The following is a 22,939-nucleotide window of genomic DNA, read 5'->3' as shown; positions in this document are numbered from 1 at the left end:
AGGCAATCACCCCTTAGGGCCACACTCCCTCATCTCAGGGAGTCAGGTGAAATAAAGCTTTTCTCAAGGAGATGCTTTCTCTGACAGAAAAGAAAGCTTTACTCCTGGATAGTTCTGTTCTGCCCTGGCTGGGCTCTTTCCCCAGACAGCATTTTGACTCAGCAGCACAACTGCTTCAGACACAGTTCAGCTTTACAATTGTCCCAGAAAGGTCCTTACTCTGATAGGAAAGCTTTTTCTCAGATTTCTTTTTGCAGTTGTGGACCTATCAACCCGGGACTTGTAGGAAAGTGGACAACTGTGCCGTTCCCACCGGCTTTAGCTTTGGTTGTTCATTAGCAATCTTCCCCTGGGTCCTGCACCTTCCTGCCTCAGCTCTGTGCTCTAGGAAGTTTACTACTGCAGGAACCCTAGTATCCCTGAAATGCATTCCAACTGCAATGCTGGCTAGTTGCTTCTCAGTTTTTGGTTAGAAGGGAGTATACAATGCTTGACAGAATTTGTATCACTTCAGGGGATCTTTGCATTAGCGGTAATTAGGAGCACCTTTTCATTCTGAAACTTTCACTCAGAAACAAAACCCTTGATGCCTCAGCTCAGCTGTAAGTGAAAGGCTTGACTTTTTTGCTTTTCCCACATAAACCATTTCCTGTGCCATTGGGCTTTCTGAAGCTCTTCACCTGCACTCTCCCAAGCATTTCCCTCAGGGTACTCTGACCCACTGTCTTTTACTAGCTTGAAGAGACAGAGCTTAGAAGAGGTTTTTAGGAACTCCATCCCTGCCTCCTGCATTGCAGGGAGGATTTTTAAAGCTGGTGTAGCGAGCACATACCCCGGTTACAGGGGAGGAATAATCACTCTTGATTCAGACTTGGTATAACACTCATTTATTCACACAGTAAGATTACAAGCAATATTCATCCTGTCTCCAAATGGAAGCAGGAATACCTCTCCAGGTGTACAGGTCCGGACTCACCATGTCTGTTCCTCTGGATCTTGGGTCAGCCTTCCTCTGGTCAGCCACATCAGCACTGGGGACAGGAGATCACATCTCTGGCAGAGGAGAGTCGTCTCACAAGCTCTGTTGGTCAGGTCTGAGGCTTCATCTTTTATATTCTTTTCTGGCTAGGTTTCTAGTCTTATCCCTACTTCCACACATAGCGTATAGCTTATCACTACTCTGTTTATGGTTTAATTATGTCATTCTACTGCTTATCACTCCTGACCCGGGTTGTTCACCCTAGGCCTTACATGTCCTTACAGCTGGAAAGAAAGAACTTAGAGAGGTCTTGCTGTCTTAAGAGGTTTGCTGTTTTCCCTTAGAACTAATCACAGGTGGTCCCCATACTAATATCTTCAGGTGATTCTAATTTTTGTCCTTTTGAGAAAGTTAAAGGCTTTAGTTTTTAAGTTTTTTAAGAGAGCTTTTGAGAAAGATTAAGGCTTTTTTGTTTGTTTGCTTGTTTTTTGTTTTGTCTTGTTTTTCAAGACAGGGTTTCTCTGTGTAGCTTTGCGCCTTTCCTGGAACTCACTTTGTAGACCAGGCTGGCCTCGAACTCACAGAGATCCACCTGCCTCTGCCTCCCGAGTGCTGGGATTAAAGGCATGTGCCACCACCACCCAGCAGATTAAGGCTTTTTAAGAAAGATTTTTCCCTAACAACCCCCCTAACAATCCCTGTGTGGTCACTCTCCATGGAACATGGTGATCGCTAAGTGGAATTGGAACTGCACCATATACTCATGACAGAACCATAGGAAACTGGACTGTTTAGATAGTTTGAGCTATCTGTGCTTCAGTCCTGAGTGAATGACCCAGGACCAGTGACCCTTCACTAGGGAGGTAAGCATGAGCTCCTAGCACACAGGTGGTGAATATGGACCTGAGTTTGTGGAAAACCATGGAGACACTGGTAAAACTCTAGTAGAGCTCTCACAAAAACTAAATGGCTTACAGAGATTACTAGGTGAAAGTTTTCAAGGGAATGAAGGACAGGTGGAAAACTCGTGAGGTGGATTATGGGAGATCTTTGCAAGTAAGTGTCAGAGAGTTGGACATTTAACTTTGTTCAGTGATTACATCGTCTCTGTGTCCCTCATCAATACACTGTAGAGATTCCAATGTTCTCAAAAAACTGTTTCACAAGCTGTGGAGTCAGAATCAAGTATGGCTCACACAGAGTGTCAGTACAGAGGAACAGGATTATTTTTTATTGATTTATTATTTATTCGTAGGACAGCATATTCAGACAAAGCCCACATTATACTCAACTGCTTTCACGCGTGTTTGTTTTGTTTTGACTTTCCCTTTTTGCTTAGATACAGGGTCTCTTTAAATTTCCCTGTGCAGACTTTCACCTCTGGTCCATTTGTCAAGGAAACCGCAGAGCAGCTAGAAGCAAGGTCTGACAGATGGTTTCAAAACCATCTTTCAAAGGTACTTCTCATTCCCACATTAGTGTATTGCTTCATTAAAGTAAAACAGAGTCAACGGGATTATTTTTAAACGCTGTAGTAAGATTCAAATCACAACATATGGGTCAGAAAATTTACACGGCTAATATTCCTGTCAAAGGCTCGACTCACATACTTCTCATGTTGTGGATCTGGAGGTGAACACGAGGCTCATGCCGCAGGGCTGTCCTGCTGACTGGGCTTCTTCCTCCAATACTCTCCTGCAGGCAGCCAGACTGGAATCCACAATAGGACAAGAGACCACACCTGGGCCTTTCCCACAATTCTTTCGCATAGACTTCTGGGAAATGTAGTCTGCGGCACTGTGACGTCACATGGAGCCGTCCAGGAAATTCCCTCCTGTCCTTCAGTCCACACGTGTGCAACTTTCTCAAAGTTGCGCGAGAGTCCTGCCTGCTGTACGTTCCTCTTGCGTCTCTGACATGGAGGTTGGTCCAGGGTGCAGCACAGCCTGAGGCCCTGTGCGGGGTCCGGGGATCGGTTTTGGAGGGAATGTACCTGGGTTTGGAGAGAGAGAGCGCGGAAGAGGCTGCCTTGCAGGTGCTGTGCTGAACTGGCTGGGTCATGTGATGTTGCAGGTCAGGGCTTGGGAGAGGGCGATAGGGACTGCTCCCTAAGTGATTTCCGTAAGTTGCCGCTTGCCACCCGAGTTCCCTTTGGGCTTCTGGGACAGGAGAGCCTCCTGGTAGCGCCGAGTAGATGTTAGTGCAAGTCCAGGATTGCAAACTAATGATGGTCAGCTGACTGCCTGCTCCTGAGGTGGAGCTGGGAGCTCAGTGAGCAGCTTTGGCGGGGAAGCATGCTTCTCTAGCTGAACCGTTTTCACGTAGACGCTGTCAGATTTCTCAGAATCTGTAGAGCAAACGAGGTCTGGTCCTTCCTGAACTCTGCAGCCAGCCTAGTGTAAGGGTCTTGAGGTCATGATTGGGATCTCTTCCAGTTAGAGAATTAAGAGAGAAAAATTTCCAAGTGAAACAAAGGTGGGAAATTCAGGAGCCCGTCAACATATCTGCCAGTATCCGCTGCAATAGAAAAGCTTTGACTGTGGGTGAGAGAACACATATACCCCCCCTCCCCCCCCCCCACACACAATCCCACACACAGAGGGACCCTCTGCAGGAAGAATGGGAAATGGAGAAGCTGACTCCAGGCCTCACCTTAAGGGCTGTGTTTTCTTAACTTTGAAAGGTCTTCCATCCCTTCTGTAGGGTGGACCACAGTGGTTGTGTCAACACATTTTGATTTTGTCTTGAAGTGTTGAGCTAGTCCATAAGCAGGATGTCTAGGCACAAAGGAAAAACTCTCATGGCCTTGGGTTCCAGTGCCAGGCTTTTGTGTCAGGTCGGCAGGGTGAGGAAGAACTCACAGACTGTGTGTATTCATGTGATTTAAAGTAAACAGACCTTTGACAGAAAAGAAACTCCAGTCTACTGTATTGCACATCGCTGTCATCTCAGCATTTGTGAAGGGAGACAGGACCCTCTGGTCCTCCCCTGCTTCATAGTAAATTCAAGGGCGCCTGGGATACCTGAGTCTGTGTCTGAAAACATTTAACTTCATGGTCATGAGAAATACTTTCTGTGGTTCATTTCATGTTTCTTACAGTGAATGCCATGACAAATCCATGCAATCAGCACATTGCTGACTTAAGAACTACTTGTGGTTAACTTCTGTTGACACATTTCACATGTAATTTAATGTGTTTTCACTAACATACTTTTTTTGTTGAAGACATTAACTTTTGGAGACTAGGTAATTGTTTGGATTTACTCTGTGAGAAAGAATTCTCAATGCCTTGCTTAAATATTCCTGTTTGTAGTGATTGTTCATTCTTTTTAGATATTAATCTGTGTTTGTTACTGTCATGACCTGATGCTGATTTCTTCTCGTTTTATTTATTTCTTCCAGGTTGCTCCTTTCATATCTAATCTGAGACTCCATTATTTCTTCATTTCCATTCTGCAGTTCTTGACTGATGTGGCTGCTGTGGTTACATTCCTGGGTCTTTTTCTGCAGCTGCAGCTGGGATGCGTTCCCCTGACCTTTCATCATGGGTTCCACTGTGTGTATTTTAAGCACTATGTCGTTTGATCAGGACATAGTCTGCTTTGAATGGAAGATCACTACTGTTAGGAACCTGATCAGGAATCCAGTCCTCCCTTTGCATCAGGCTTGGACTTCCCACTAATCTTCAGTTTTGTCTGATTCTCTGAAAAGGTATCTCTGAGGAACTGACAGAAGATTCAGGAGTTCCTAATGTATCTACTCTGTCCATTCTGTTGTTCTAGGCTTGACACTAGGACCAGTCTCTATAATCTTTATATTATATATATTTATATTAATATATCATTGCTGTTAATATCTTAATATTATTAATGGTTTTAATTAAACTAAAGTGCAGTATCATTCATTGATCTTTATTTCAGGAAATGTTGTCCTTCAGGGATGTGGCCATTGAGTTCTCTGCAGAAGAGAGGGACTGCCTGGAGCCTGCTCAGTGGAATTTGTACAGGGATGTGATGTTGGAGAATTACAGCAACCTTGAGTTCCTTGGTGAGGCTCTCATCCATAGTGAATTCTTATTTCACCATCAACATGTAGCTTCCTCACTTTGTATGGTATCTCATGGGAGCATTTCAACAGCCTTTTTCATATCCTTTATTTTCAGAAAAATTAGGCAGATTGCTCTATTAAAAATCATTTCAGGACTGGGGAGATGGCTCAGTTCAGAACGTTGACTGCTCTTGTAGAGGATCGGGGTTCAATTCCTATCACCCATATGGCAGCTCACAGCTGTCTGTAATCCCAAGGTCTGACACTGTCATGTTGATTGTGTTCTGACACATAAAGCTTGCCTGGAGTCAGAGGGTGATGCTAGCCACTGGCTGACCACAGAGCTTCAGAGGCTGTGGAAAGATGGACCGGAAGTGGTAAGTCAGGGCTGAGGCAGGATCTGAGCCCTTTAGAATCAAGGAACCAAAGATGTAGGAAGTCACTGTGTCTGCTCCCCTGTGTCTCTGATCTTTCAGGTTTTTCACCCCAATGCCTGACTCTAATTTTTTTGTTTGTAGAGATTAATTTGATTAACACTTCATCCTCACACAGACATCCCTGCAAGTAAAGCATCAATGCACATGTAAAATTAAAATAACATGTTCAAAAAGAACCATTTCACTGTTTGTCTCTTTTTGTGTTTTGCATTTCTGTGTTGGGTGTGTATTTCCTTCACTCCAGTGGGACTCTTAGAAATTCAATGACATGAGACTTCAAGTACACTTGTTAATTAGAGTGTTTCAAAATTCAGGGTTTTTTTTTTTGTTTGTTTGTGTTTGTTTGGTTGTTTGTTTTGTTTTTTGTTGTTGTTTTTTGTGTTTTTGCCTCCCCTTTGTGACTCTGGAGAGTCCCGGCTGACAGAGATGAGTGCTTCCATGTAGGTCAACTTGATAAACTTAGAACAGCCACTTTAAAGACATGAGCCTCCGAGGCCGGCTATGTTTTAAAACAGTTTCTCACTGAACCTGCAGATGCCATTTAGCTGGACTTGTCGGCTGACAAGTCCCGAGGACCTGCCTGTCCTGCCCACCTAGTCTTGGGTTTCAGGTGCATGCCACTGGCCAACTTTTTATTTTTTATTAAGAGATTTTCTATTTATTTTACATATCAACCACAGATTCCCCTGTCTTCCCTCCTGCCACCCACCAGACTCCCCTCCCCCGAATCCACCCTCCATTCCCACCTTCTCCAAGGCAAGGTCTCCCCTGTGGAGTCAGCAGAATATGGTAGATTCTGATGAGGCAGGTCCAATCCCCTCCTCCCTGTACCAAGGCTGAGCTAAGTGTCTTAGCATAGGCCCTAGGTTCCAAAAAGCTGGGTTGAGGAACTAAGGACAGGTCCCAGTCTCACTGCCTGGGGGCCCCCTAAACAGTTCAAGCTAAACAACTGTCTTGCTCATTCGGAGGGCCTAGTCCCGGTACCATGTGGGCTCCTTAGCTATTGGTCCACAGTTCATGTGTTTCCACTAGTTTGTCTAGTTGTCTCTGTACTTTTTCCAATCATGGTGTGGATATCACTTGCTCATATAATCCCTCCTCTTTCTTGTCGAATGGACTCCTGTAGATCCGCCAGGGGCTTGGTCGTGGATCTCTGTATCTGCTTCCATCAGTCACTGGTTGAGGGTTCTGTCATGACAGTTAGGGTGTTTGGTCATCTGATCACCAGAGTAGGCCAGCTCAGGAACCCTCTCAACCATTGCCAGTAGTGTCTTACAGCCATTTGAGCTTCTGTTGAGAATTCTCTGTTTATCTCTATAGCCCATTTTTTAATTGGACTGTTAAGTATTTTGATGTGTAGTTTATTGATTCTTTACATATTCTAGATATCAGCCCCCTGTCAGATGTGGGGTTGGTGAAGATCTTTTCCCATTCTGTAGGCTGTCGTTTTTTCTTATTGACCATGTTTTGCCCTACAAAAACTTTTCAATTTCAAGAGTTTCCATTTATTAATTGTTTCTCTCAGTGTCTGTGCTCCTGGTGGTATATTTTAGGAAGTGATCTCCAGTGCCAATGGGTTGAAGACTACTTCCTACATTCTCTTCTATCAGGTTCAGAGTAACTGGATTTATGTTGAGGTCTTTGATCCACTTGGACTTAAGTTTTGTGCATGGTGACAGATATGGATCTATTTGCAATCTTCTACATGTTGACATCCAGTTATGCCAGCACCATTTGTTGAAGATGCTTTCTTTTTTCCATTGTACAGTTTTGGCTTCTTTGTCAAAAATTAGGTGTTCATACATGTGCAGATTAATGTCAGGGTCTTTGTTTGATTCCATTGGTCCACATGTCGGTTCTTATGCCAGTACCAAGCTGTTTTTATTACTGTAGCTCTGTAGTAGAGCTTGAAGTCAGGGATCATGGTGCCTCCAGAGGTTGTTTTATTGTCCAGGATTCTTTTGGCTATTCTGGGTTTTTTGTTTTTCCAAGTGAAGTTGAGTATTGTTCTTTCCAGGTTGATGAAGAATTGTGTTGGGATTTTGATGGGGATTGCACTGAATCTGTAGATTGCTTTTGGTAAGATTCCCATTTTTACTATGTTAGTCCTACCTATCCATGAGCATGGGAGATCTTTCCATTTTCTGACATCTTCTTCAATGTCTTTCTTCAGGGACTTAAAGTTGTTTTCATACAGGTTCTTCGCTTGCTTAGAGTTACCCCAAGGTATTTTATATTATTTGTGGCAATTGTAAAGGGTGATGTTTCTCTGATTTCTTTCTCAGCCCATTTGTCATTTGTATATAGGGGGGCTACTGATTCTTTTGGGTTAATCTTGTTTCCTTGCCACACTACTGAAGGTGTTTATCAGCTGTAAGAGTTCCTTGGTCAAATATTGGGGGTCAGTTATGTATACTATTATGTCATCTGCAAATAGTGAAAGTTTGATTTCTTCCTTTCCAGTTTGTATCCCTGTGATCTCCTTTTGTTGTCTTATTGCTCTACCTAGAACTTCAAGTACTATATTGAATAAGTATGGGGAGAGCAGAGAGCCTTGTCTTGTTCCTGATTTTAGTGGAATCGCTTTGAGTTTCTCTCCATTTTCTTTGATGTTGGCTGTTGGCTTGCTGTAATTTGCCTTTATTATGTTTAGGTATGTTCCCTGTATTCCTGATCTCTCCAAGACTTTTATCATGAAGGGGTGTTGGATTTTTGTCAAAGGTCTTTTCAGCATCTAATGAAATGATCATGTGATTTTTTTCTTTGAGTTTGTTTATATGGTGTATTACGTTGACAGACTTTCGTATGTTGAACCACTCTTGCATCCCTGGAATGAAGCCTACTTGATCATGGTGGATAATTGTTTTGATGTGTTCTTGGAGTCTGTTTGCCAATATTTTATTGAGTATTTGTACATCAGTGTTCATGAGGGAGATTGGTCTGTAATTCTCTTTTTGTTGCATCTTTCTTTGACTTGGGAATCAAAGTAACTAGCCTCAGAGGAAGAGTTTGGTAATGTTCCTTCTGTTTCTGTGGTGTGAAACAATTTAAAGAGTATTGGTACTAACTCTTTTTTGAAGATCTGGTAGAATTCTGCATTGAAACCATCTGGTCCTGGGCTTTTTTTTTTTTTTTTTTTGGTTGGGAAACTTTTAATGACAGTTTCTATTTCCTTAGGGGTTATTGGTCTCTTTAAATAGTTTATCTGGCCTTGATTTAACCTAGGTATGAGGTATCTATCCAGAAAACTGTCCATTTCTTTTAGATTTTCCAGTTTTGTGGAGTACAGGTTTTTGAAGTATGGCCTGATGATTCTCTGGATTTTCTCAGGTCAGTTGTTATGTCTCCCTTTTCATTTCTGATTTTGCTAATTTGGATGCTCTCTCTCTCTCTCTGCCTTTTGGTTAGTGTGGATAAGGGCTTGTCTATCTTGTTGATTTTCTCCAAGAACCAACTCTTTGTTTCATTGATTCTTTGTATTGTTCTCTTTGTTTCTATTTTTGATTTCAGCTCTCAATTTGATTATTTCCTGGTGTCTATTCCTCCTGGGTGACTTTGCTTCTTCTTGTTTTAGAGCTTTCAGGTGTGCTGTTAAGTGACTAGTGTGAGATTTCTCCAACTTCTTTTTTTTTTTTTTTTTTTTTTTTTTTGGTTTTTCGAGACAGGGTTTCTCTGTGTAGCTTTGCGCCTTTCCTGGAACTCACTTGGTAGTCCAGGCTGGCCTCGAACTCACAGAGATCCGCCTGGCTCTGCCTCCCAAGTGCTGGGATTAAAGGCGTGCGCCACCACCGCCCGGCTTCTCCAACTTCTTTATGTGGGCATTTAGTGCTATGAATTTTCCTCTTAGCACTGCTTTCATAGTGTCCCATAAGTTTGGGTATATAGTATATTTATTTTCATTGATCTCTAGAAAGTCTTTAATTTCTTTATTTCTTCCTTGACCCATTGGTGATTCAGTTGAGCATTATTCAGTTTCCATGAGATTGTAGGCTTTCTGTAATTCTTGTTGTTGTTGAAATCTAACTTTAAGCCATGGTGGTCTGATAGAATACAGGAGGTTATTCCAATTTTTTTTTTTTTTTTTTTTTTTTTGTATCTGTTGAGATTTCTTTGTGACCGAGTATGTGTTCAATTTTAGAGAAGGATCCATGGGTTGCTGAGAAGAAGGTATATCCTTTTTTGTTAGGGTAGAATGTTCTGTTAGATATTGATTAAGTCCATTTGAGTCATAACATCAGTTAAACCCCTTATTACTCTGTTAAGTTTCAATTTGTCCAGTGGTGAGAGTGGGGTGTTGAAGTCTCCCACTATTAATGTGTAGGGTTTAATGTGTGATTTAAGCTTTAGTAATGTTTCTTTTATATATGTGGGTGCCCTTGTGTTTGGGGCATAAATGTTCAGAACTGAAACTTCAATCTTGGTGGATCTTTCCTGTGATGAGTATGTAATGTCCTTCTTGATCTCTTTTGATTGATTTTAGTTTGAAGTTTATTTTGTTGGATATTAGGATAGCTATACCAGCTTGCTTCTTAAGACCATTTGATTGGAAAGACCTTTCCCAGCCTTTTATTCTGAAATAGTGTCTACTTTGAAATTGAGGTGTGTTTCTTGTATGCAGCGGAAAGATGGGTCCTGCTTTTGTATTCATTCTGTTATCCTGTGTCTTTTTATAGGTGAATTAAGTCCATTGACATTAAGGGATATTAATGACCAGTGATTGTTAGTTCCTGTTATCTCTTGGTGGTAGTGTGTGTGTGTTTCTCTTCTTTGGGATTTACTGCTGTGTGGTTATCTATTGCCTGTGTTTTCGAGGGTGTATCTGACTTACTTTGGTTGGAATTTTCCTTCTAGTGCTTTCTGTAGGGCTGGATTTGTGGGTAAGATTGTTTAAATCTGGTTTTGTCTTGTAATGTCTTATTCACACCGTCTATGGTGATTGAAAATTTTGCTAGGTATATTAGTCTAGGCTGGCATCCATGGTCTTAGTGTCTTTATTACATCTGTCCAGGTCCTTCTGGGTTTCAAAGTGTCCGTTGAGAAGTCGGGTGTTATTCTGATAGGTTTGCCTTTATAAGTCACTTGGCCTTTTTCCTTTGCTGCTCTTAATATTCTTTCTTTATTCTGTACATTTAGTTGTTTAATTATTATGTTGCGAGGGGACTTTTTTGGGGGATCTAGTCTGTTTGGTGTTCTGTAGGCTTCTTGTATCTTCATAGGTATTTTTTTCCTTTAAGTTGGGAACGTTTTCTCTATGATCTTGTTGAATATATCTTCTGTGCCCTTGAGTTGGTATTCTTCTCCTTCTTCTATCCCTATTATTTGTAGGTTTGGCCTTTTCATGGTGTGCCTGATTTTCTGGACATTTTGTGTTATGACTCTTTTGGCTTTGGTATTTTCTTTGACTGACAGGAATCTGTTTCCTCTATTATATCCTCTACACCAGAGATCCTCTCTTCCATCTCTTGTATTCTGTTGGTTATGCTTGCATCTGTGTTTCCTGTTCGTTTACCCAGATTTTCTCTTTCAAGCATTCCCTCTGTTTGTGTCTTCTTCATTGATTCTATTTCCCTTTTCAGGTCTTCAACTGTATCCCTTCCATGTTTAATTGCCTTTTCATGGTTTTCTTGGCTTTCTTTAAGGAGTTTATTGATTTCTTCCAATTTTTTATTTGTCTTTTCCTCTATTTCTTTATTGATTTCTTCCAATATTTGTTTGTCTTTTCCTCAATTTCATTTTTCATTTTTTCTTGAAAGGCCTCTAGCATCTTCATGATGCTATTCTTAAGGTCACTTTCTTCTGCTTATTTTACATTGTGATGTTCAGCTATTGCTGTTGGAGGAGGGCTAGGTTCTGGTGATGCCGTATTGCTCTTTATGTTGTTGTATGTATTTTTGCCTTGACATCTGCCCATCTCCTCCTCTCTTGGTCCAATGAGAGCTGGCAATTTGGTTTCCATGCCTCAGGAATTTGCTGGGGTCTCAGGTGGATGGGTATACAGGCAGGGCATGTAGATTGCATTATCCGGTGCGGAGTTTTGGTGAGGTGGTCCTTCTGGTTGGAGTTTTGCCTGCTGTCTGTCAACTGGGACAGAGTTTCGTGGGGATTCCTGGGGACTGGTTGTGATCTAGGGATAGGTCCTAGGGGCCTCAAAATTCAGTTTTAATGAGTTTTTCTTTCCTTTAAATAAAATTCAGAATCTAGATATTGTAAATTCCTTTATGTAGTGTAGTAATTCTGTCAGAAAACATTTAAGGAACTGATTGTCTGCAATCATTTATTTCATCATCTCCTTCCTTATAAGCATGTACTGGAAGGCACATGTAAATTCCCAGTAAAAGAACACATAAACAATCTTGTTCCTTCTTTTTTCTACAAACAGGTCTTGCTGTGTCTAAGCCACACCTGGTGACATTTCTGGAGCAAAGACAAGAATCTTCAGATATGAAGAGACAAGCAGCAGCCAACATGTATCCAGGTGTGTAGGAATGAAGGGTTTGGGGCCAGGGTTGAAGTCCAAATATCCCACAGAAAGGCAGGCTTTCCCATTACCCTGGAACATGACACTGTGGGAATCATTCTTTAGGTCTCTCCTTTATGTCTTTGTTGTTGAACCTCATCTCTCAGAAGTTTCTGATGCTTTAAGTCTTTTGAGCTTTGTGTTTCCCCAAGTATTACTCACTAGCTGGCTCTTATTGACAGTGACTTCCAAGATTTTTCTTTTTGTTGAGTCTCCATTGTAGTGTAAGACTCAGGGAAAGAGAACTCAGTGCTGGTCAGACTGGGAGTCATTTAGTTTTAGAATTTGAGAGCAGACTCTAGCCGAAAGATCTCAATACCAAAGTGAGCATCATGTCTTGAGTTATGACTTTCTTAGGTTAAGTGTTTTCTTTGACTGATGGATCTATTTCCTCTAGCATATCCTCCATGCCCCAAATTCTGTCTTCCGTATCATGTATTTGTTTCCTTTTGCTCGCTTCTTTACTTCCTGCTCATTTCCTCAGATTTTTATTTCCAGCATTCCTTCGCTCTGTGTCTTCTTCATTGCTTCAGTTTCAATTTTTAGATCTTGAGCTGTTCCCTTCACCTGTCTGGTTGCTTTTTCTTGGTTTTCTTGGCTTTCTTTAAGGGATTTATTGATTTCTTCTAATTTTTGTTTGTCTGTTCCTCAATTTCTTTAAGGGAATTTTTCATTTCCTCTTTAAAGGCCTCTATCACCTCCACAAAGTTATTTTTTAGGTTCTTTTCTTCTGCTTCTTCAATGTTGTGAATTTCACGTCTTGCTGTTGTACAATCACTAGGTTCTGGTGGTGCCATATGGCTCTTTATGTTGTATGTATTCCTGCATTGGTGTCTACCAATCTCTTCCATAATCAGTGCAAGAGGTGTCTGTGTCTGAAGGAACTGCTCTCAATTCAATCTTTGCTGCCTGTGTGTGTTTCAGGGGGCCACTCTTAATCCAACCTGCATTCTTGGGTCCAATCAGAATTCTTGGTGCACCAATCAGAATTCTTGGTACAATCAAGCTGGTAGATTCTTTGTCTCTGGGAGCTGCAAAGGTTTGGGCAGAGGGAGTTGGTCTCATAGATTGCAGGGTCCCTTGGGAGATATTGGTAGGGAGATCTGCCCACTGGAGTCTTCACAAGTTGTCTGCAATGGTGGGGTTTGGAGTGGGTCATGGGTTGTGCCCTGGGGCCTAGGACTTTCTAGGAGTCAGGACTTTCTGGCTAGGCAAAGAGTTACTCACCTCTTGATCCAATCATAGCTGGTGGATTCTGTGTCTTAGTGAGCCACTTAGGTCAAAGGGAGATGGGTGGGTTTGGGTAGGGAGTGGTGTTGTAGATTGCAGGGTTTAATGGGGGGGGTGTTTGATGAGAGACCTGCCCACAGGAGACTTCCCTACTGGCCTGCAACTTGGGGTGGGGAGGCATGACTTGTGCCCCAAGGCATAGGTCCTAGAGACAGGACTCTGGCTGGGACAAGAGTCAGTCATTCATCTCTTCATACCATCAGAACTTGCGGATTGTGTGTCTCAGGTTGCCCCTGAGGTCACAGGGGGATGGGTGGGTTTTGGGGAGGGAGTGGGTCTTACAGATTGCAGGGTCCCTAGGGGGTATTGGTGGGGAGATCTGCCTGCCAGAGTCTTCCCTACTGGTCTACAATTGGGGCAAGAGTGGGTGGGGGTGATAGGGCATGGGTTCTGCCTCAGGGCCTAGAGATACGACTCTGGCAGGGAGAAGATTCACTCACCTCTTGGTCCAATCAGAGCTGGAGGATTCTGTTTTATATATTCTTCTCATCAAAATAAACCATAAAATACTGTCCTAAATTTTTGAGTTATAAATTTAATTTTTTGGGGGACCATCTACTTCTAGTGCAGCATAACTTTTCTACCTTCCAAATTAAAACTCTGTTGGAGGATGAAAATGTTCTTTTTAGATGATGGCTCAAATCATACAGTCACAATTAACTTTCTCTTTTCTCAGCTTGGTTACTTGATTTATAATTGCAGGGGTTCATTATTTAATGGGTTAATTTCTGTTGTAAAATGCCCTTACAACTTTCTTAGCTATTAAACTTTGAATACTATGCCATTATGTCTAGGTTCATTTTTGTCATGCCATTATTCTAGAATAAGTATAGATTATTTCTACCTACAATATTTTATCATTTATGCTTAGTGCCTATAAGTTTTTAAATGTACTGTTGTTTCTCACTGATGCTTCAATATGTACCTGTAAATGTTTCCTTTGAAAAAGATAAGCATTTTACGTATGAAGAATATTTCCAAGCTTTGTTCATATCTCAACTTTTGCTCAACAGGAACAACATTCAATGATTATAACGATTACAGCAAGGGTATTGACTGCAACTCATTAAGTATTCAACGCCAGAGAATTCATACAAGGGAGAAACCCTACCAGTGTAAAGAATGTGGTAAGGGCCTTAGTTCTTATAAAACACTTTCCATACACCAGAGACTTCATACTGGAGAAAAATCCTACACATGTAAGGAATGTCATAAGGCCTTTAATACTCGATCATCACTTTTTATACACCAGAAAAATCATACTGATGAAAAAACCCACAAGTGTGAAGAATGTGGCAAATTATTTTACTATCCTTCAATGCTGAAGCAACATCAAAGAATTCATTCTGGAGAGAAACCCTACAAGTGTAAAGTATGTGGCAAAGCTTTTTATGAACCTAAATTGCTGAATCGACATCAAATAATTCATTCTGGAGAGAAACCCTACAAGTGTGAACAATGTGGCAAAGCTTTTTGTTATCCTTCATTCCTGAAGCATCATCAAAAAATTCATTCTGGAGAGAAACCCTACAAGTGTGAAGAATGTGGCAAATCCTTTTACACTCCTTCAGTGCTGAAGCATCATCAAATAATTCACTCTGCAGAGAAACCATGCAAGTGTGAAGAGTGTGGCAGTTTTTTTTCTTCATTTTCATACCTTAGACAACATCAAACAATTCACTCCAAAGACAATCCCTACAAGTGTGAGGAGTGTGGCAAAAGGTTTTTCCATTCTGCAATCCTTCAGAACCATTATAAAATTCATGGAGAGAGACGATACAAGTGTGAAGAATGTCACAAAACCTTTGTTTTTCACTCAGATCTTAAGAGACACAAGGTGGTTCATACTGGACAGAAACAATACAAGTGTGAAGAGTGTGGCAAATATTTTTCCGCAGCTTCATCCCTTAGACGACATCAAATAATTCACTTTGAAGACAACCCTTACAAGTGTGAAGAGTGTGGCAGATGTTTTTACTCATATTTATCCCTTAGAGGACATCAAATAATCCATTCTGAAGACAATCCTTATACCTGTGTACAATGTGGCAAACGATATTCCTGTTCTAGGGATCTTAAGGAACATCAAACACTTCATACTGGAGAGAAATTGTACAAGTGTGAAGAATGTGGTAAAGCCTTTCATTTTCAGTCATCTCTTAGGAGACACAAGGCAATTCATATTGGAGAGAAACCCTACAAATGTGAAGAATGTCACAAAGCCTTTCCTTATCTCTCATCACTTAGGAGACACAAGAGAGTTCATAGTGAAGAGAAACCCTACAAGTGTGAAGAATGTCACAAAGCCTTTCATTATCTCTCATCCCTTCATATACACAAGAAGGGTCATAGTGGAGAGAAACCCTACAAGTGTGATAAATGTCACAAAGCCTTTCTTTATCCCTTATCCCTTAGGAGACACAAGACAGTTCATACTGGAGAAAATCCCTAAAACTGTGAAGAGTGTGACAGATGGTTCTCTTCACCTTCACCCAGAGTCAATATAAAAAAGAGAAGGAAATATATTCTGAAGACAATCCCTAAAATTGTGGGGAATGTGACAAAAACTTTGTTAATCTTTATGTCCTTATTCAACACATGGTATAGTTCATAGGGGAGAGAAATCCTACAAATGTCTTAAAATGTTTATTTTTTCAACCCTTAAAATACATCAAAAGATTCATTCTGACTACATACTCCATTAATGTGTGAAGTGTGGTAAAATAATTGCTAACAATTCAGATCTAACCCACCTCTAATGAACTCTAGTAGAGAATAATAGGCTAATTATTTTGGATTGTAAACAGGAACATCTAACTTCCAATAGCAAAATGCTAAGCATTGTGGGAGCCCGTTCTCGGGTTCTTTCACCATATACATTAATAGACTCACACTTAACATTTACACTTTTTTACAGACTCACATATAACATTTTTTGCCTTGCAAAGCATTTAGACTCACATTCAACATTTTACAAACTCACATATAACGTATTAACATCTACTTATTTATACTCCTTAAGGAAACTATAGAACTACTTTAGCAAATATATTTCTTATTACTTCTTATATATTTCTTATTACTTCTTATATATTCCATCTTATTTCTTATTTAAACTTACATTTACAACTAGCATCTTTACTTCTTACAAGCTTATTATTACATGTCTTAAGACTACCTTAGATACTTCTTGCAAGCTTATATTCTTAAAGGAACTCTATAGATCTATTTTACAAACTTATATAGGGCTACCATTAGCATATATTTAACTTAGCAAACACCTAAAGATTTCTTAACACAGATCTAACAAGAGAATTTTTACAAACTCACATATCTTATTTTCATCTTTTTCTATTTCTTACTCTTAATTATCACTATCTCTATTAGAAAGATTCTCTTAACTAGACAGGAAGTACGTACATCATTTCTAAAGTTTAGAGTTTATAGTCAGCTTTGTTATAAAGCACTGGGATTTAGTGAGTGTTGTTATTATAGAATTGTGATAGCTGTTGCTAGGGGACTGTAACCTTCCCAGGATGACACCACACTCCAAAGTTGCCAGTTCTCTCAGCCGTTCTGGAAACGGCAGAGATGCACTGTCAGCGGTACATGGTTTTTAACTAGAGACTGTCCCTTCACCCAAATTCATAGTAGTTCCCCTAAGTGCTTCAATTCAGACAAACGTTTCTATTACAGCAGTACTTTTGGTTTGTTCTACGGAAAAACTTCACACTGAGGGTGAAATTACCGTATTTAGCTGCTGTAAAGCTCTTCGCCAAACACTGCACAGCTATTAGGTGATATAAAGTATTTTTCTAAAGGAGCTAGTAAAGCCACAAGTGGCACAGTTCTGAACTGTATTTAGTATTTTCACTTCATTAGCTTTAACTCCTGATGTTATTAGCAGCTGTGATATTTAGTATTGATTTCTTATAAGGAACTTTCAGGTGAAGCAACTCTTTTGTAAGACAGCTAGATTTTCTGAAGTTTGTTTCCCATCTATAAAGTAGTCATTTCTTTTTGAATGCCTGTTTCTTATCCCCTTAATTAGATTTGCAAAGGAATCACTTATTGCAGGCTGTTTGTTCAAGAGGTAAATAATTTTTTTTAATTTCAACATGTTTCTTCATATCTAAGACAACGTTCAGTGTATAAACTGCTCTCTTGCTTTCTTGAGGATTTTAAAGTTGCTTGTTTGCTCTTAAAGGTAGCTTTTTGTCATCCAACTATCATAAACTTTGCACAGCTATTAGGGTAAATAAGGCATTTTACCAATGGAGCCCCAAACCAGGAAGCACCTAGTTCCATATCCTTTCAATTTTTCATTGGAACTGACACTTAAACTCTTAGATGATTTTTCTCTTTATTCTTTTAAAAGCTGTATTTTAAGTTTACCATGAACGTATTTTCAAGCTGACAAACGTGTTTCAGGGCAATGTCGCCATCTTTAGCGGAAAAACTACCTTTCCCAGAATGCATTTCCCTTATATCAGTCCATAATGTTATCAGTCCCTTAAATCAGTCCTTTATATCATTTCCCTTATATCAGTCATTTCCCATAGTTCTTTTTGGGTCTGAGAGTCAACTGGTTCTTTTACCAGACTTGCTTACAAATTCTTGCCCGGGAGGTTTGAACAAAGGTTTTTGCTTTTGCAACGGGAGATTTGAACAAGCATTTTACATTTTCATCTATGGCACATTGGGAGGTTTCTAGTCTCTCCTCAGCTGGCTTCAACAGGTGTCTCTCCTTCATTTGACACTGGCCCCCAAATCAGAACTGTACCTGCCTCGTTAGCGCGCATTGAGGTGGGCATTTCTGATAGCAACTTTCCTCGGGGCTTGTGTTTGCCTTAGCCAGTCAGTGAAAAACAAGATCATTTACAACAGCTTTTCCATAGCTCCTTCAGAAGAGATTTTCTCCCACTGATTTTATTCTCATTTTGCTTGTTCCTCCCTTCCCCAGATGCAGAGCTTCAGGTATCTGTCTGCGGCTCTGTTCCCCTGCTAGCTGCCTTTGGAGGTAGGGGCTTTTTTTTTTCTCCCCCCGAATCTGCCTCAAATTCTAGCAGCTTTTCACAGGTCATGTATTTTCTGGGGAGGAATATGTCCCTTCTGTTTCTTTGGAGTCTTTTTCCCAGACAGTTCCCAGTTTGGTCTCAGTTTATCCCCTCTACCCCAGAAACAGTTTCCGACACTACAGTGGCGGCTTTCCCCGCTACTGAAGGTAGGGGTTTTTTGTCCGTTTCTGTTTTCGGGGTCTGTGTGGTTTGCGTACAGACTGAAAATCTAACAAGGGAGGTTTTTGCCATCTCTAAACTCCCATTAGGACAGGTGTTTTGCTTCATCAGGCCTTCACCTGGCCCAGTCCCCCAGTGGGTTGCATTTGCTTGTCTGGGTGCTCAAGGACAGAGCTTATGCCAGAGGCAATCACCCCTCAGGGCTACACTCCCTCATTTCACCAGGACTTAGTTGAAACAAAGCTTTTCTCAAAGAGATGCTTTCTCTGACAGAAAAGCTTTACTCCTGGATAGTTCTGTTCTGCCCTGGCTGGGCTCTTTCCCCAGACAGTGTTCTGACTCAGCAGCACAACTGCTTCAGACACAGTTCAGCTTTACAGTTGTCCCAGAAAGGTCCTTACTCTGATAGGAAAGCTTTTTCTCAGATTTCTTTTTGCAGCTGTGGACCTATCAACCCGGGACTTGTAGGAAAGTGGATAATTGTGCCGTTCCCACCGGCTTTAACTTTGGTTGTTCATTAGCAATCTTCCCCTGGGTCCTGCACCTTCCTGCCTCAGCTCTGTGCTCTAGGAAGTTTACCACTGCAGGAACCCTAGTATCCCTGAAATGCACTCCAACTCAGAGACGCTGGCCAGTCGCCTCTGGGTTTTTGGTCAGAAGCGAGGATACAATGCTTCAGGGGATCTTTGCATTAGGACAATTAGGAGCACCTTTCATTCTGAAACGCTCACTCAGAAACAAAACCCTTGATGCCTCAGCTCAGCTGTAACTGAAAAAAAGCTTGGCTTTTTTGCTTTTCTCAGGTAAAGTTTCCTGCCCTTTTGGGCTCTCTGTAGCTCTTTACCCACACTCTCCCAAGCATTTCCCTCAGGGTACTCTGACCCACTGTCTTTTACTAGTTTGAAGAGACAGAGCTTAGAGGTTTTTAGGAACTTGTCCCTGCCTCCTGCATTGCAGGGAGGATTTTTAAAGCTTGAAAGTCAGAACTTAGGTTTTGCTGTCTTAAGAGGTTTGTTTTCCCTTTGAGCTAATCACAGGTGGTCCCCATACTAATATCTTCAGGTGATTCTAATTTTTGCCCTTTTGTGAGAGTGAGTTCTGAAAGGCTTTAGTTTTTAAGTTTGAGAGCTTTTGAGAAAGATTAAAGCTTTTTAGAGAGTTTTTCCCCCCCCCAAATTTTCCAAGAAAGCTTTATAGTTTGAGAAAGATTTTTTCCCCCAAGAGAGAAAGACCAACTTTTCCCAAAACTTCCCAACTTTAAACTTTGGCTTTTTACACCCCCACTTTTGCCTCAGGGAGAAATCACTTTCTCCTGCCGCTTGGACTTAGCATTTCAGCTGTCCCCAGGTCAAAAGCTTCCATAGGAAACTATTTCTTCCCCACAAGCTCAAAGAAGAGCTTTTTTTACTACCTATAAAGTCCAAAGAAAGATTTTTTTCCCAGTTTGCGTTTATAGCCCCCAAAGTTAGAAAATTGAAGAGTTTTTCTGTCTAGTTGCCTTACTTATTTTTTCCTACACAATCTTACACTTCTAAGTTTTTCCTAAACTATATTACTATGCTATACTTTATATTTTTCACAGATAGAAATTGAGAAAGGGATAGAAGATAGAAAATTTTGACAGAAGAGAATTTCGCTGCAGCATCGGACATCCTTCCAGTCCGCTTTCCTTTTCTCTCGAGGATAAAACCCCTGCCTCTCAATAATATATATAAAAATATATATTTTTCATAACACCGGCATGCCTTATCCACTGGCAGGGCTGACTCAGCACTTTCGCCAAAAACTCTGTAATAAAACTATTATTTTCCTTTATCTTTAGTCCCTATTACTTTGTCTTTAGTCCCTGTTCATTTGTCTTTAGTCCCCCTTTTTTAGTCCCCCTTTTTTTTCTTTAGTCCCTTTTTTTTCTTTTTTCTTTAGTCCCTGTTCATGGCGTCATTCTGTGGGGCGTTTACCCAACCACCCCCACAGTTCCCCAGAGTTTTCTTGAGTGCGAGCAGCAGGAAATATTAGATAGAAGGATTTATTGCGGAGAATCTTGCGGAGATAAACAGATAGAAAATAAAGGATAGCCTCGAGAGGGCCTGGAACCTATTCCAACGGGCCCCGACTGTCTCTGCCCCAGGGTTTTTATAGAGATGCCAAGGGGTGGAGCAAAAGACCTCCTCCCCCAGCACAGCCAAGTGCAGACCATCCCAGACACCTGCACTCAGGCCCGTGGTCCTAATCATCCTCTATGTGGACCTGCTGGATAAAGCCACGAGGAACCCGAGAACGGGCTCCCACAAAGCATGTCATCAGAGAGCTGTAGAGAATTCTCTTTGCTGTAACATCCAACAGTTGGTTGAAGCAGTGTGTTTGAAACATGCCTTGATTAATGAGTCTCTTTGTTCTGTAACTATAAACATTCTCTGAAACCTTTACCGTGTCCTGAAATTGTGATCTGGGCTGTGGCATAGTTACTGTTGTTTTTCCCAGTGGAGTCATCCAAGCTCCTGTAATATCTCCCCTTGGTGTGTAAAAAACTCTTTGAGCTAGTAGGTTGTCATGCAGTATCTGGCTCCTGAATCCTTATTGGTAAAATAAAAGGATAATGATTAGTGAAAACTACAGGAAGGCTCTTCTAGTCTAAGACCTCACCATCAAGGCAGCAGCTGCAGCTGAAGAGGTGAAGTCATCAGCTGTGGTATCGATAGTATGAGGTGCAGCTGCTGTACCCCAGATAAAAACAACAGTGCCCATAGAGCAATAATGACAGACAAGTTATGAGAGCAACCAATCACTTTCTGATTGGATTAATGCTTATTCCACAAATTGTAACTGATGTGATATTAATTTGGTAATATACTTTTGCTTGGCTAGGTGCCCAAACAAATGGTGCCCAATGTGGTGGCAAGAGTTTCCACCTAAAAACTGAGAAAAAAGATTCTAAAATGGAGCTAAAAACAGTTCCTAATTGTCTCTCTCAAATGAGCGGCAGCTGCCGGTTTGAGCTACTGGTGGGTTCCTAGCGTGCGCACTCGACCTGCAGTATGGCGGGAATGAGGTCTCTACAAGTGGCACATTAAGCTGCGTGGTGGATTTAGCCTTTGCTAGTACAAAACAAAAAAAGAGGTTTCTGGGCTACAGGCTGCTTGGATAAAAGCATAGACCCACGATAGCTCCCAGAGCTGGAGGAAAACGTACCACTGCCATGTTGGGAAGCTGAGGTAGGTGGAGCCAGCAGCCACAGTTGCTGCAGTTTAAAACAATAGATTCACAATAAGAAAGATTCAGATGAAACAAGACTTTAAACGCTTTACAATATGTGTAAAATATACGTAGGCTTGAAAGACACAAAAAATGTGATATATACAGTTATATAAACAAATACATAGTTTTAAAAAATAAAGTCTTTAAAGAGACAGTAAAATTAATATAAAAAATAAGCCACATGAAGATGAATATTACACAGAGAATCTGGATTGTGTTGTCTTTGGGATTTTTTTTTTTTTTTTTTTTTGGTTTTTCGAGACAGGGTTTCTCTGTGTAGCTTTGCGCCTTTCCTGGAACTCACTTGGTAGTCCAGGCTGGCCTCGAACTCACAGAGATCCGCCTGGCTCTGCCTCCCGAGTGCTGGGATTAAAGGCGTGCGCCACCACCGCCCGGCGTCTTTGGGATTTTTAATTGCAGAAAAACATTTGATTGTAAAAGCTGTTGAGTTATGCCAAAATGTATATTTTAAGGGTACCTTGACTTCAAAATTTGGATCTAAGGATATGTTACTTTGGAAAGGAGACTCTGCTTTTGTTCCCACAGAAAGCCAGAGGCTATGGATTTGTTCCAGATTAAGCTACATCAGGTTTGACCAGCCAAGACCCCCTGAAAGGTCTCCGATGACACCATGGCCCAGATGATTCAACATCAAGAACAGTTTGAAGGCAATTGGCTCAGACAATACAGCCTCATGGACTATTCCATAATCCTAAAATTTTCTTTGTGTCCCCATAAGATACAGTGCCCCCCTCCAGCAGGGAGTAGTAAGAGAAGCTATGCCCAAATTCCCAAATTATATGTAATTTTAATTTGTTAAGGTTAAAACCTTCCTTTTTGGAAAAAAAAAAGAAAAGGGGAAGTGCTGTGGAATGGTCTGTATGTCAAGTGTGTTGCTGATTGGTCAATAAATAAATCACTGATTGGCCAGTGGCCAGGCAGGAAGTATAGGTGGGACAAGGAGGAGAATAAAGCTGGGAAGTGGAAGGCTGAGTGAGAGAGACACTGACAGCCGCCATGATGAGAAACAGCATGTGAAGATGCCGGTAAGCCACGAGCCATGTGGCAAGGTATAGATTAATGGAAATGGATTAATTTAAGCTGTAAGAACAGTTAGCAAGAAGCCTGCCACGGTCATACAGTTTGTAACCAATATAAGTCTCTGTGTTTACTTGA

General features: G+C 41.1%; 1 protein-coding gene across 1 annotated transcript in view; it reads left to right on the top strand.

The window, feature by feature from the left end:
* Positions 1–2,773: 2,773 nt before the first annotated feature.
* The window catches only part of LOC128113811 (zinc finger protein 91-like), a 35,554-nt gene continuing 15,388 nt past the window's right edge, over positions 2,774–22,939 (top strand). The window contains exons 1-4 of the mRNA XM_052743754.1: positions 2,774–2,902; positions 4,901–5,027; positions 11,844–11,939; positions 14,285–15,717. Coding sequence (XP_052599714.1) covers positions 2,789–2,902; positions 4,901–5,027; positions 11,844–11,939; positions 14,285–15,717 — 1,770 coding nt within the window. The 5' untranslated portion in view covers positions 2,774–2,788. The remainder of the gene's footprint in view (positions 2,903–4,900; positions 5,028–11,843; positions 11,940–14,284; positions 15,718–22,939) is intronic.

Source organism: Peromyscus californicus, unplaced genomic scaffold (genome assembly GCF_007827085.1).
Source record: "Peromyscus californicus insignis strain IS unplaced genomic scaffold, ASM782708v3 Scaffold_18__1_contigs__length_77618521, whole genome shotgun sequence".
Classification (NCBI taxonomy): Eukaryota; Metazoa; Chordata; class Mammalia; order Rodentia; family Cricetidae; genus Peromyscus; species Peromyscus californicus.
This window is presented reverse-complemented; position numbering and strand designations above follow the sequence as displayed.